The sequence below is a fragment of the Lissotriton helveticus genome, chromosome 12 (assembly GCF_964261635.1).
Source record: "Lissotriton helveticus chromosome 12, aLisHel1.1, whole genome shotgun sequence".
Taxonomy (NCBI): domain Eukaryota; kingdom Metazoa; phylum Chordata; class Amphibia; order Caudata; family Salamandridae; genus Lissotriton; species Lissotriton helveticus.
In genome coordinates this window covers 850834845-850848238 of record NC_136073.1, presented here as the reverse complement: position 1 = coordinate 850848238, position 13394 = coordinate 850834845, and the positions used below count along the sequence as shown (strand labels likewise).

General features: G+C 42.2%; 1 protein-coding gene across 1 annotated transcript in view; it reads left to right on the top strand.

Annotated features, from left to right (window-relative positions):
* Nucleotides 1-13394, top strand: part of ZFR2 (zinc finger RNA binding protein 2) — a 553880-nt gene that overhangs the window by 317656 nt on the left and 222830 nt on the right. Inside the window, exons 11-12 of the mRNA XM_078669465.1 lie at nucleotides 2364-2604; nucleotides 8578-8774. Of these exons, the coding sequence (XP_078525591.1) occupies nucleotides 2364-2604; nucleotides 8578-8774 (438 nt within the window). The remainder of the gene's footprint in view (nucleotides 1-2363; nucleotides 2605-8577; nucleotides 8775-13394) is intronic.

Sequence of the window (13394 nt, the reverse complement as noted above, 5' to 3'; positions counted from 1 at the left end):
TGAGTAAGTTGTTGCCTCAGACCCGAATATGTTAAAAAGAGACAATCTATCATGGAAATATCTGCTTAGCATGACCCCTTCCCATGGAACTATCACCAGACCACACTAACAGCGTTTGTGCTCATTGCCACTTTTAATGTGCGGTGCGCCATACTCCTTTCTGTGAAAGAGGTGTCTTGTTTATTGCTGGCATTCCTTTTCTTCGGCATTAGTTAATATGCGGTACAAGTTATGTGTGGGAACTATCTTGGATGGCGTTAAGTGGTGTGTTTTCAACAACAGATTGAGATGTCTTCTTGCCATGTGATAGTAGTCAAATTGTTACGGAGCTGTAGCAGGTTTCATGTAGCCCACATCCCTAAGTGTGTTTTCATAGTTATACTGTCCTTGCCTGCACTTAAAATTAGTCTGACTTCGTAATGTTGGCTGTCTTCTGCCTTGAATCACTGTATCCTGCTGCAGGCTCCTGCACATATGATCTTCCCATGAATGCTACACTGGCCTTCTGTGTGCTAGGCTCCATCTTATCTAGTGGATACAAAAAAGTTATGGATGGAATGCTTGAATTAATCCCAGCCACTGGTAATTACTCGGGCTGCATCCCAGTCCATTGTTATTTTGCACACCATGCCACCTCAGCTTGGAGCAAGCAATATGCAAATCAGTCTTGACCCTGCTTCAGGTGGGAACAGTCCTGACTGAACTGCCAAGCCAAGTCTTCCCTGAACACAAGCAACCATGGACCGACTTAGGCCTAGTTAGGACTCGTGAGACAGTGAGCATGGGACCCACGTCTGAGCATACCCGTCCCTCTTCGGGTGACACACTACAGTATACAAAAAAGTGATGGATGGAATGCTTGAATTAATCTCAGCCACTGGTTGTTACTCAGGGTTGCATCTCAGTTCATCTAATTTTGCACTCCATGCCACCTTCGTAGGACACAGCATACAAATGAATCTTAACCCAGTTTCAGTGGAAAGAAGCCAGCCCGAACTGCCAGGCTAGCTCCTGCTTTAACCGGAACACAAACAACAAAATGTCCAATGCATGGAACTTGGCTGCCTGTCTCGTTTAGTTTCCATTTTGGTATTTAAGTCTTTCAAAGGTACATGACCATTAAAGTTCATGGGAGACTAGCATGCCACCTACTTGAAATTGATTGTTAGCGTTGTGGTTACGTTTTATCACCTGGTTTCATCAACACACTTCATTGCCTCTGTCCAAGGCATTGTACAAACTTGCTTCTTTTGTTAAATGCACACTAGCAGCATTTTCAGGCTTACTATAAGACGATGAAAAATCAGTCCCTCTTTCAAGGTTTGGGCATACATGCCTTCAAGACTGGCTGAACTGCATTACTGTGGAGGGTTAGCGAAGCGCTGACAGTGGGTCAGCCATAAGTTTAGATATGTGGGCATAGATGTGTTGTCCCCCCATCCAAGATTTGTCTCAAAAGGCTCTTCATTTTTAAAGGAAATGCCATTATAGATTGGGTCTACTCATTCACAGGCCCTACATTTTTAACACAAAAGAGTGTGATGGATACTCCCAATCTGTAATGCATTGACAGGACAAAAGACTCTAGAACGTTCTGCTAGCTTATGGTCTCATCTGATTAACAAAGTATGGACAACCTGCTTACAAAAACTACTATTACATACTATTTATTAAACTGGGCATGTTGATAGGGTTGGTTGACTGCATACTGTGGTGTTAGTCAGCAAACAAAAGTTTGGTCATTAGATCAAGGCAGTATTTGATCAGAAAGAATGAAGTATCTTTAGCTTTCATTTGTAAAGTCCTCAGATTAGTCATTTCATCCTCAATGTATTTCTATTCATTCACTAAACACTATTGTGTGACATCTGTTCAGGCAAAACACAGTATAGAGTGAAAAGCACTTATTCACAATCAGTGCAGCGCATGTGGCTGTACAATAGGGTTGCACTCCAAATTAGAAGGATTTTTGGTAAACTACGCCTGACCCCATGTTACAGGTTACTTTTTCTATTCTTACTGAACAAAGTCCCCTCACTTCTTTAAGCCATAGAAGGTACTAATCGCATTCATGACTTCACCCATGTACTCTCCCTAACTGAAAGTATAGGTGGAACCCCCCTCATATGTTATACCAAAATTGAGTCCGTCTTGGGATTTAAGACATTCGATAAGTACATTACTAAACCGGACTCATGTGCTTTCGTGTGACCTCTGTACCAAAGGGTGTTTGAAAGCTAAAGGTTGTTCCAAAACTCTTCATGGGATTGTGAAAAGGATAGATTTGCTGCAGTGAATGATGTTTTTTAGAACTGAGTACTTTGTATGTGTGGTAAATGTGCTTGGTATTGTCTACTCTCCAGACGCTATGAACAGGCTATGTACTGGAGAAGAATGGAGGAGGAGAAACTGTACTGGGAAGAGCAACGACGTCGGAGGACTCTAGACTGGCATCCACCCCCACTCATGGGTAGACCTGGCCTGCCTGTGCCACCGCTCTTCGCGGGTAATCATTTTAGCATCAGGGGGTTTGATAGAAGAGATTTGAAGATGCCAAGGATCCCAAGACTCTTCAGCTTACCTCTGCAGTGTGACTCTTTACATGTATGTATTTCTTCATGGTTTCGTAATAAGGCCTTTGAGGTGGGCAGTATGCCATTTCAGTATTAACAATATGAGAGAGAGGGAAAGGGACACCCTCAGTCCCCCAAGCTTATTTTGTAAAACAACAAGAGAGTGTCAACAGAATAGTATAAATTAGTAGCACATGATCAGAGATTGATATGACCCTATACACTACACATTGGAAGTCGTTATAGGTTTTTTTAGGAAGCCCTCACCCACCACCCTGGGTGGTGACATGCTTCATCATCGGGCCCACCAGGAGAAGCCGAATGCCTCCCTGGTGTGCTGCAACGCCAGATTACTGCGGAGCTGGTTTTGTGACAGTAGTGTGAAAAAATGTGATAATTAAAATTGTCAAAGAACTGTACCAGAAAGAAATTTTTGTATTCAGTGGTCAGTCTGACAAGGTTAAAATTATGTGTCGGGAAATCTACCAAGTAATGTATTGGTTATTTCCACTATAAACGTGGGGTCGACATGTTTCTGCCCTTATGTGTACGATTTACCGGGCTTTCTTCAGGACCAATATGATGTGTACCTCGGCGGTGTGGGCGCGCTAAGGTCCACCCTACCAGAGGACGTGAAAGTTAAAAATAGTCGTGTAAAATAGTGCAAAAAACCACCAAGTCGTGAAAAATACCTCTGATTTAGAGGGACCTGTGTGGTTTGTATAAAAAACGATCCACTCCCCATAGGTCTCGGGAGGTGGGTGGGGCGACAATGGCACACCGCCCGCTACGCCCAGCACCCGTTTGGCACCTAGCGCTCCCTGCAACCGGACCTCGTGGATCATTTCACCTTACCTGAGGTCTGGTTTCCAGGAAAAGTAACAAATGCCATTTTTGGTCATACCCATTACCTCTTTAGGTAGGAGAATAATTTTGATAAATGAAATTTGGTTTTTATACTGCCCCCTTCCACCTTCTTCTGCTATGTGACTGATTGTGTTGGTTGTAAGAGGTTAGGTACCCGTCTACTCCGTTTCAGTATCCCTTTGGCATATGCCTACGTGGATAGGAGACTATATTTTGTTTCCGTGGTAGAGGATTTCTGCTTTACTTGACTGTCAAAGGTGTTTTGACTTAAAAATGTCAGTGCCTTGTTAATGGCTCAACCCTTCTCTGAAGGGTTAGGAATAAGCATTTGGCACAGTGACCATTTAGAAGCTAGATAAGAATAAACAAGCCTGACCCGTCTACCTTGAGGAAACCAGGATATAGATTATCAAGAAAAAAATTATGCCCAATTTTTAATTTCTGTATATGTACTAGATATGTCTTACAAATGATTTTGACGTATGTTTAAAAAAAAAGAAAAAGGAACCAACTTAAAATGCTTATATTTTCATGCTACTGTATTTTCATGTATTGCGACACATGCAGGTCATTTATCATTAACAATGTATAGGAGTGCAGAGAGCGCAGTGCTTATTGCAGTGTGAGTAAGTAGGTGTTGACTTTAAGTGCAGAAGAACATGCCTCATATAAATGAAATAAAAAAAAAAACTGAGTCTTGACTTCTACCCAGTAAGGCTAAGCCAAATACATGAAGCAATACAACACAATCGCCAATATGGAAACTACTTAACGCTTTTTGGTTTAACCTGAATGAACAAAAAAATCCCTTTCCGTTTTTAGAATTACGTCTCTAGTTTATTTATTCATTTATTTCACTAGTCAGACTTTTTTCTTTTTTGAATAATTTCACATTTTTTGTGCATATACAAAAAAATACAAACACATATAACACATTATAATAACCTACAATTTCTGTACAAATTTACAAATCATTCCAAACTTTTGGCCAAGACATCCATCACACACTCAATCCAAACCACACATACAACATTCACAAATACCGCCCTTTGTCAATGCTAATCAGTTGTGCTAATAAATAAACAAAACTTTCACATTTCTAGATGCTGTTTAGCAGATAGTAAAAATTAGGAAACATTTTTTAATTCCTAGCACAGTCCTTCTAATTATTTTAATTGACAAAAAGCCAGGTCAAATATAATCATTTTGAGTTGTTCCCAATTTTATTTCTGAACATGTCTCAAAAGAAGGTGAAGAAATATATTTAACTTGTATGTGAAAATTAACCTTTGCACCAAATGACACATTGCATAAGCACGAAATTCCCCCCAACTCTTTTCAGTAGAAAAGCACAAATTAATACAATAAGATATGTTTGTGGTCCAATTAAATGCTAGAATTGGACACGTTGCAATTATTTTTATGTTAAAAAAGGCCATTCATTTAATAAAAAATGACTAGGAGTATCTTCGGCAGAGCCTTTTTTAAAGAAAAAAAGGGAGAGTAGGGCAATGTTAACAGATCGGCTGTCAATGACACTCTGCCTTGAAGAAATCACCCTCCACAAATGTCCAACTATGCCCTACAGTTCGATGTTCAAAGTATAGTCCTGTTTGACATTGAAGAAGCAGTCCAAATATTAGTTTAGAACAACTAACACATGTGTAAAGAAATACAATTCAGGATGCTGGTGTTCCACCAGATTTACCTACAGTTACACGAAGGTGACTGAATGTATGACTAAAGTATGCAACAGACCTTCAGGATGCTTATATTCACACCCACCAACCACAAAGAAACACAAGAAGTTCCTGAGGTTGCTAGTGGGCAACAACCATTCCCAGTTCAAAGTCCTATTTGGACTAAAGTTAGCACCAAGAACATTATCCAATTGTATGACAGTGATCACTGCGTATCTCAGAAAACAAAAAAGGTTTTTGTCTCTCCTTATCTTGATTGATGGATCAAAGCTGAGGTATTGGAGGATGTTCTGAGGTGTTATACTGATTTTACCACTTCTTTGCAGACTGTATCTGAAAGAGACACATTGGTGCTAGATTCCTTACCTTAAAATATTCCAAGCGTCAGACTGGATCCGGAAAGTTTTGCTTAGCAGTACCCATGCGCATCATTAGATGGCGTCCTGCGGCTCCGCGTCCGTCACTGGCGTCGTCAGCTCCGAGATGACGTCATGGAGTGTACTTAGGCGCCACCCATTCACGCTGATGTCAGTTCTGTATTTGGCCAAGGAGTAACATGCTTTGATGCACAGAACCACCCACCGGGAAATGGTCCGTTTGTGCACTGCCCAACCTTTATTGGCGCCCACGTAGCCAACAAAGAGCTGATCATCCACCCGGAACTATTGTGTACGCTGCAGATAGAATGCGAGCGCATGTTTTGTGTCCAGACGGTGGAGCCTCTCCTCTTCCCTTTTAAGGATGCGGAGGCGGAAAGAAGGTGGGCAAAGGGATAGTCTGCCCGATGTGGAAGGGCGTGACAACCTTTGGCAAGAAAGAAGTACGGGTCCTTAAAACCACCTTGTCCGGATGAACAGAAAGGAAAGGAGGTTTGGAAGAAAGAGCCTGGAGCTCACTCACTCTTCTGGCAGACTGTCTTCTTCGGCGGATAGACTGCAATCTTCTCTTCTAGGCTTGATGACCTCTTGTAGTTTCCCGTTTCTTCAAACCAGGCTCCACATGAGACCTGTTAAGCAATGCTTAGAGGATCAATGGTGCCAAATGACGGGCAGAAGGTAAGACATACTCACTCTGTCCCAGTCTGCAGTTCAATCATTTTCATATCGGTGTCAGTTTCAAAACCTATATAAAGGACATCTTTTTCATCAGGAGAACTCAGTGCATTCAATCATCACAGATGTCTCTCTTGTGGGATGGTGAACTTGCAAAGACCATCTTTAGGTTCAGGGAACTTGGTCTGAGGGAGACGTCTTACCACATTAACTGACTGGAACTGAGAATTTTCCATCTGGCCATAAATGTTTTCCTTCCTTCCTTCAAGATAAAATCCCTACTTGTATAGATGGACAACGCAACAACCCTGTACTATCAGAGAAACAAGGGCGCATGCATTCAAGGCCACTCATGTTTAACGAATAACCAAGTTGCAAGGGGCTAAGTTTGTGCAGTAGGGTTAAATCACTTTGAAGATGACTTCTGGTTATTAGGAGAGATGGTTTCATATGTAAAGCTATTGTACCATGCAGTCTCTGAAATAAACTGGAATTCGGCCTATGAACTGTAGTAATACATCTGTGAATGTGGGTTTATTAGTACAGTTCAAATTAACGTCTTATTTGGCAATATTTATTTTCTGTGCCTTGGTATGTGTGTGCATATATCTATATATCTTTTTCCAAGATGAGAATGATCTTTGAATTCCAACTTCTCTGAGATTTGGGTGCATGAAGGAGTGAGTATATTCATTTTTCTGTTGGTTATCCCACTGCACAGGACTACGGCTGCTCTTCTGGGACAACCCTAAATGATTCAGACTGAAATATGGCCTTATATCCAGTTCGTCTTTTAGCTTATATCTATTCCAAAACATTTACTTTTTTGATTTATTTATCCCAGTATATTATCTGTCTTTGTTGGTGATCACTAACAAATATACATAGTTGGATCCAACCTCCGACGTTATCCCACTGTCCCTGGATTCTCCAATGTCAGGCAGGGAGCAGGTCCTTCTCAGTGGGGTCTGCCAAGCTTTGGAACAACTTGCCTCCCCACTCACACATGCTGAACTCAGAGTTAAGAGTTTAGAAAAGCGTTGAAAACCTGGCTTTTTAAGCAACAGGATTAACTGTGTTGGTACCTTTGTTCTGATGTCTGCTACATTAGCGCCGGGACACCTCGTTTGAGGGTGCCATGCGCTTTACACCTATCCATCGTTATTATTATTGTAACATTCAGAATTGGACACACATTTGGTTTGTATCTACAAAAATGTGTGAATGACAGGTCACCTAAGAATGAAAAGTCACCAAATGACAGAAAGAATAACCATACCCATAAAATATTGGTTGTTTCGTCCATTGCTTTCTGGTTTATGCACCAAGAAACATTTGTTTGGGAAACACCATGTTCTTTGAGAAATTGACATGTTTTGGTGCTACCATATAACTTCTGATCCATGTTTACAATCCTGCTCAAGGCTGCAAACTGGGCAATATTTCCACAGGCTTATTGCAAACCGCTCAAGGGGGCTAACGGACAGATGCTTGGTATACTATCTCAAGCAGTTCAAATCACTGTTTGTGACAGCAAAAACGTTTTTTACAATTACTTAATCCATTTTTAACAGTCTGTAAAATTTTTGTGACTTCTAAAATGGCTTTGCAACTCCATCCTGAAACCCTGTTTGTAAGGGCCCTGTCATAGGCATTGCTTTCAAATAGCGATTGAAGATGAGATGAGTGAATGGTTTGTGACTGAAAGTGCAGGTGCCCGTGCCAACTCTTAAACTAACTTAATAAAAAGTAAAGTATTTGTTTTTTAAATGCACACCGTTTAATTTAAGGAAAAATGGCTGCCTTAAAAAATAAAGTTTGTTATTTAAAAATGGTCACAGACATAGTGGTCTGCTGACCCCTGCTTTCCACCATCTCTGTGATGGCAACCAGTCTGAGTGAGTCGCAATCAGTGACCCACCTCATGTGTATAAGGTAGGGTTGATTACATGCTCCTCTGAATCAGAATTTTACAAGCCAACCTATTAGTATATAGTTCAGTACTGGTCACAGAAATACTGGGATGCGACTTATAGTTTGTACATTGTGCCCTTTGTCCCCATGAGGATATGGGATGGCTTACTTGGCTAATCAAAGTGGGCCTAGAAAATAAGTCCATAAACCAGGCTGAGATCATACATGGGGTGCAATGAAGAGTAAGCTTATGGAAGTGGGCAATAAGTACATAATCAGAGTATGCACACCTAGAGGTCCAGCAGGTGACAGACTATCATTTTGAGGACACATAGTTATAATGATTAAAAGCAGGCCCCAAACACATTGTGCATATTGTTGATATTAGAGTTTTGCATTTATATTATCATTTGTTACAAATGTAGCCCTCACTTTCCATTGAAGTTCTGTGTTTTTCATTTTTTATGATAGCATAACCGGAGGCCTGAATCTTTTGACGATCGATACATCATGTTCAAGCACTCCCAAATCTATCCCACGGAAGAGGAGCTGCAGGCAATTCAGAAGCTCGTGTCTCACTCTGAGCGTTCTCTGAAACTTGTCTCCGATTCTTTGGCTGAGCAGGACACCGATGCCAAGGAAGAAAAGGAGGAAAGCAGCGAGGAAGGGTGAGAAATGTGCCTTGTAAGGACATTTTCTGGGGTTGGTAAAGGGAGAAGGGCAAGGCACTAGCAGACCACCAGAGTTGGAGGATCACTAATTCATACTAGACAAACCTGCAACCTACTGGTCAGAAAACTGAGAAGTTGTCTTACATACACACACCTGGTTGATTCTGTTTGCAGAAATTGCTATTTTGATTATTTTAGGTGGTTTAGTACATGTACACCCTGAATTGCAGTGATTGTGCCACAAAAAGTATTGCTTGAATTTTTTTCTGCTTGGTGCTTGAGTTCCACAAATCACGGGTATCTTGGCTGTATATTCTGGAGTGGGTGCCATAGAACTTGAAACACTCCTCTAAGTTCACAATGTGGATTGGTCGGTTCCATTTACCGCGGGGTACGCTCTGTCCATCCAGCTTCTCTCAATCCTATAGTTCTTTCTTTGCTATAGAATCGACATACCATCTGCCCTTGAGAAAGTCTTTTTTGTGGGTTTCTTTTGGGCCTTTTTTTGTTCTTTTTTAGGGAACCTTTTAAATGCGTGCTACTTCCTCTCTCAGAGAAGTTTCTCTGATAGATAAAAACAGCGAACTATGTTGTTCGAGCCTCAGAATGATTTTATAGTATATATTTTCATGTGACAAACGTTTTTAAAATCATAACAACCATGACTGTACGAAGCAATATTTTCTAGCCTGTAAAAGTTTTTTGAATTATGTCCAAATAGCCAATTTAGTTAAACAGTTAACTGTAAACACTGCTGTTTAAACCTGTTCTAAAAACCCTCTAGCTAGGCAACACATTTTGCAGTTGAGACATTGTTAAACCAACACTGCAGGTTTAGGAAACCCATAAGGCTGTCAGCCTTCCCATCATGATTTACATGGTAGGGAGCGAGTTTGAATTTTAAACTCGCATAGAAGGATTTTTTCAAGGTCATTGGTTGAAAACTCCATTTATTTTTGTTGGGTATTTTGTCCCCTCAGAAGATAAAATTTGATGTTCTATTCATTTTTGTTGTTCGTCTTCTGAAGTACATATGTTTGTCCTGTTCGTGGTGATGTAAGCCTCAACTATCTCCTTCAGTCACTATGCCTGTTCTTATTGCCAATTATATCAAAATCAGGGTGACCCAGAACACAGTGAAACTGTGTAAGTTTTTAGGTCGAGCCTAGGGGCTGCGCACATGCGCTGCTCGCTCTGCAAGGCATGCTGTAGTAGAGTATGCTGTGGAAGCCTCGCTCACTCTCCTCCCATATTTTTCATTGGCTGGTGTCATTGTCCTTGGTAAACACTAGCTTCTGATTCATTATGAGGCTTGTTAATCCCTCCTTGTTGCTATTTGTTACCACCCATAAGGACTGGACCTTTTACTTGGCACGTTACATGGACTGCTTTATCTATTAAGTGAGCACTATTTTTGTTGTTATTGTCACGGATGGAGACAATGGCGGCTGCTTTTTGGGATATTTGCATAATGAGCGCGGCGCCCGCTTTAGGGACACCACAATCATTTAAAATATATACTTTTATATAACTTTCATGTTGAGCGTGGTGCCGCCTTCAGTGACACAGCGCTCTATTTGTTTTTTTAACTTTAACCCCTTGGTGGCCGTCCGACGTCACGGTGGGCGTGTGCGGAGGACGGCCGGGGGCCGTCCGAACCATGCCCACGCCATAAATCACCAGCACCGCAGCGGAATTTCCGCCGAGGTTAAAGGGTTAACACTGAGCATGGCGCAGCTTCAAGGACACCGTGCTTGGTTTCTTTATTATTTTTTTTACTTTAACACTGGGTTTCAAGGACACCGCGATCAGTGTTAAAGTAAAAAAAAAAAAAAGAAAGAAAGAAACCGAGCGCTGTGTCCTTGTAGGGGCGCCGCGCTCAGTTTTAAACTTAAAGAAACATTTACAATGCAATAGGTCTCGCATTTACACGAGTTGAAGCTGTAGGCATTGTTATTTACAATGCCAATAGCTTTAACTCGCATAAATGCGAGACCTATTGCATTGGAAATGCTTGTTTTTCAAGAGGGATGGATTCACTGTCAGCAATATATTTTCAGGAAGTCACATATTTATGTAAACCACGTATGCATTAAAGTGCCAATATAGCAAAACATCATGCTCCAATTGCATTTAGTACATTGAGGTATTTTAAGGTTTGAATATTTTTCATATTTAGTGGCGTAACAAAGAATAAGTGTGTAAACAGAGCAGTGCTCAGTGCAGGGGTGTAAAACACAAGAGTACAGTTGATTATGAAACATGCTTTGGAACTACTGATTCAGCCTTCGTCTCACAGCCAGTGGTGAGACTAACTTAGTTTTCATAGCAAATATAGGTATAGCAGTCTGATTTATTCCAATTGTAGGCCCATAACTATGATGGGAAGGATTACAGTGTTCTCAGCCTAGGACAGCAGTGAATTTCAAGGGGAAGTACTACATATCGCCACACTATACTAGAGGTACTGCCGTATGTACATAGGATTATATTTAATGATTGCCCAGTGGCTAAATTTTATTTTTTATTTTTGTAAACTTATTTTTATTAGCATTTAAGATAAGCTCATAGTACAGTTCTCAACACTACAGTTAACCATTTTTCACAGCGTTATATCATAGAAATCATTCCAATCTACAATCTCTGACCATTAGACAGTGCCCATCATTATCATCTGCCCAGTTCAACCAACGCGGTGGTAGGAGCATTGCTTGTGGCAATGGAAATCGATTGTGAGGAAGAACAGTACCTCACGGGCGAGCCTCTCGTGCGTACAACCTAAAGTTACAGTTATCGTGAGGCGTTTACCAAGCCACCAATGCACAAGGCTGGATTCCAACCCATAGAGACTCAGTCCTAGAGGCACACATTTTGGGTCTGTACGTGGACATCGCAATTGTAACTGAGAACATAATGCCTATTGAGTAAACAATGAAGGAAAGAGGAAGTAAGAAGGACCAGAAGGGAAGGAAAAGGGAGTGTGAGGTGTGGCGGAAGGGACGAGGGGAGTCAAACGCGACCATCTGGGTCTGGGGGGCATACTGCATCCTCAAAGAGATGTAGAGCCCGCAATCTCGGTGGTTGCAGTCTAGCATATTCCAGTTGGCTTAGATAATCCACCTGGGGTGTCCATAATTTAGTAAATTAAGTGTCTTGGCATTGCAAGCGTGTTGTGAGTAACTACATTGCCACTGTATGCCACAGGCGGGTGAACCATACGTTAACTGGGTCTGGTGGCTCAGTGGACTAATGCATCCACTGCAGGGGCCTGTGTTCGACCTCATGGTCACAGGTTCAAATCCCTGTGGGTCCACTCAGCCTTTCATCCATCTGAGGTCGATATAATGAGTATCATTGAGTTTGGTAACAATAAACATCTGTTATTCAGCGCCAAGAGACGTGTGGGGGAATGTGCACTTTACAAATACACATGTCACTTCATGTTATGTTATGTTAATCTACGGCGTTTCTGCCTTTTTCTAGTAAAGAGCAATGATTTGTTTAGCAGCAGCAAGCATGTGGAGCCTGAGATGCCGATCACGGCGAGTCATGGCATGCAGCTTCACCGGTCGGAGGCCCAGGACAATCGTGAGTGGGTTCTCGGGTAGCGGGTAGCCTAATACCTGTCGAATATGACTGAGAATTTCCTTCCAATAAATGGTCAAGAGTGGGCACGTCCACCAAATGTGTAGGAAATCCCCCTGTGCGCTGGAGCAGCGCCATCATAGAGGTGAAGAAGTGGGGAACATTGTATGCAGCCTGTGAGGAGTGCAGTACCATTGTGTCATTACCTTATTGGCAGATTCCTGTTGGGGTATGCTACGGAAGATCTTCGGGATGTCACCCCACAAGTGTTCCCATTGGGTGGAACTATATCTATGTCAGGTACTGACTGCCACTGCAGCTGGTAGGGATGCGGAGCGGTTCGATGTGAATGTTGGAGAACTTGATATGTACGCGATATTAGTCCCCTAGAGTCCCCTAGAGTTATCGAATGCACGTACCAGCTGTTCGAACGAGGTGAAAGGTCGAGTGGCCGCTCGCGTCAAGAGAGGACCTTGTACCCAGTGCCGAAGTTGAATATACTGAAACCTCGCCCCGTCTAATAACTGGAAGTCTTGCTTGCATTGTTCAAAAGTTTTGAGGGTATCCACCGTGAAGAGATCACAAATTGTCCTACAACCCCCTTCCGCCCAGTCTGAGAAATAATGCGGGTGGAGGGCCGGCGGGAAGTGAGAGATGCGAGCTATAGGAGTATGGGGCGACGGGAAGGATGTGAGGCCTTTGGGTGTTGCCAATTTATCCCATATCTCAAGCACGGTCTGGGTAGGAACCGCGATATAAGTGCTTCAGGAGCGTGCATCATGAGGGAGCCACGCGAGGTCCCAAATGGGACGACAGGTCACCACCCTGTCCATATGAAACCAAACTTTCTCACTCTGCCACGCCATCCACTCTGAGATGAAGCAGAGGTGTGCGCCAAATAATATTCCAACAGGTTGGGGTAGGCCAACCCTCCCCTGTCACGTGGAAACATGAGTATTTTATTAGAGAACCGCGGCTTATTCCCTCCCCATATGAACGCGGTTAGCTCACACTGAAGGGCCTGAATTTGAT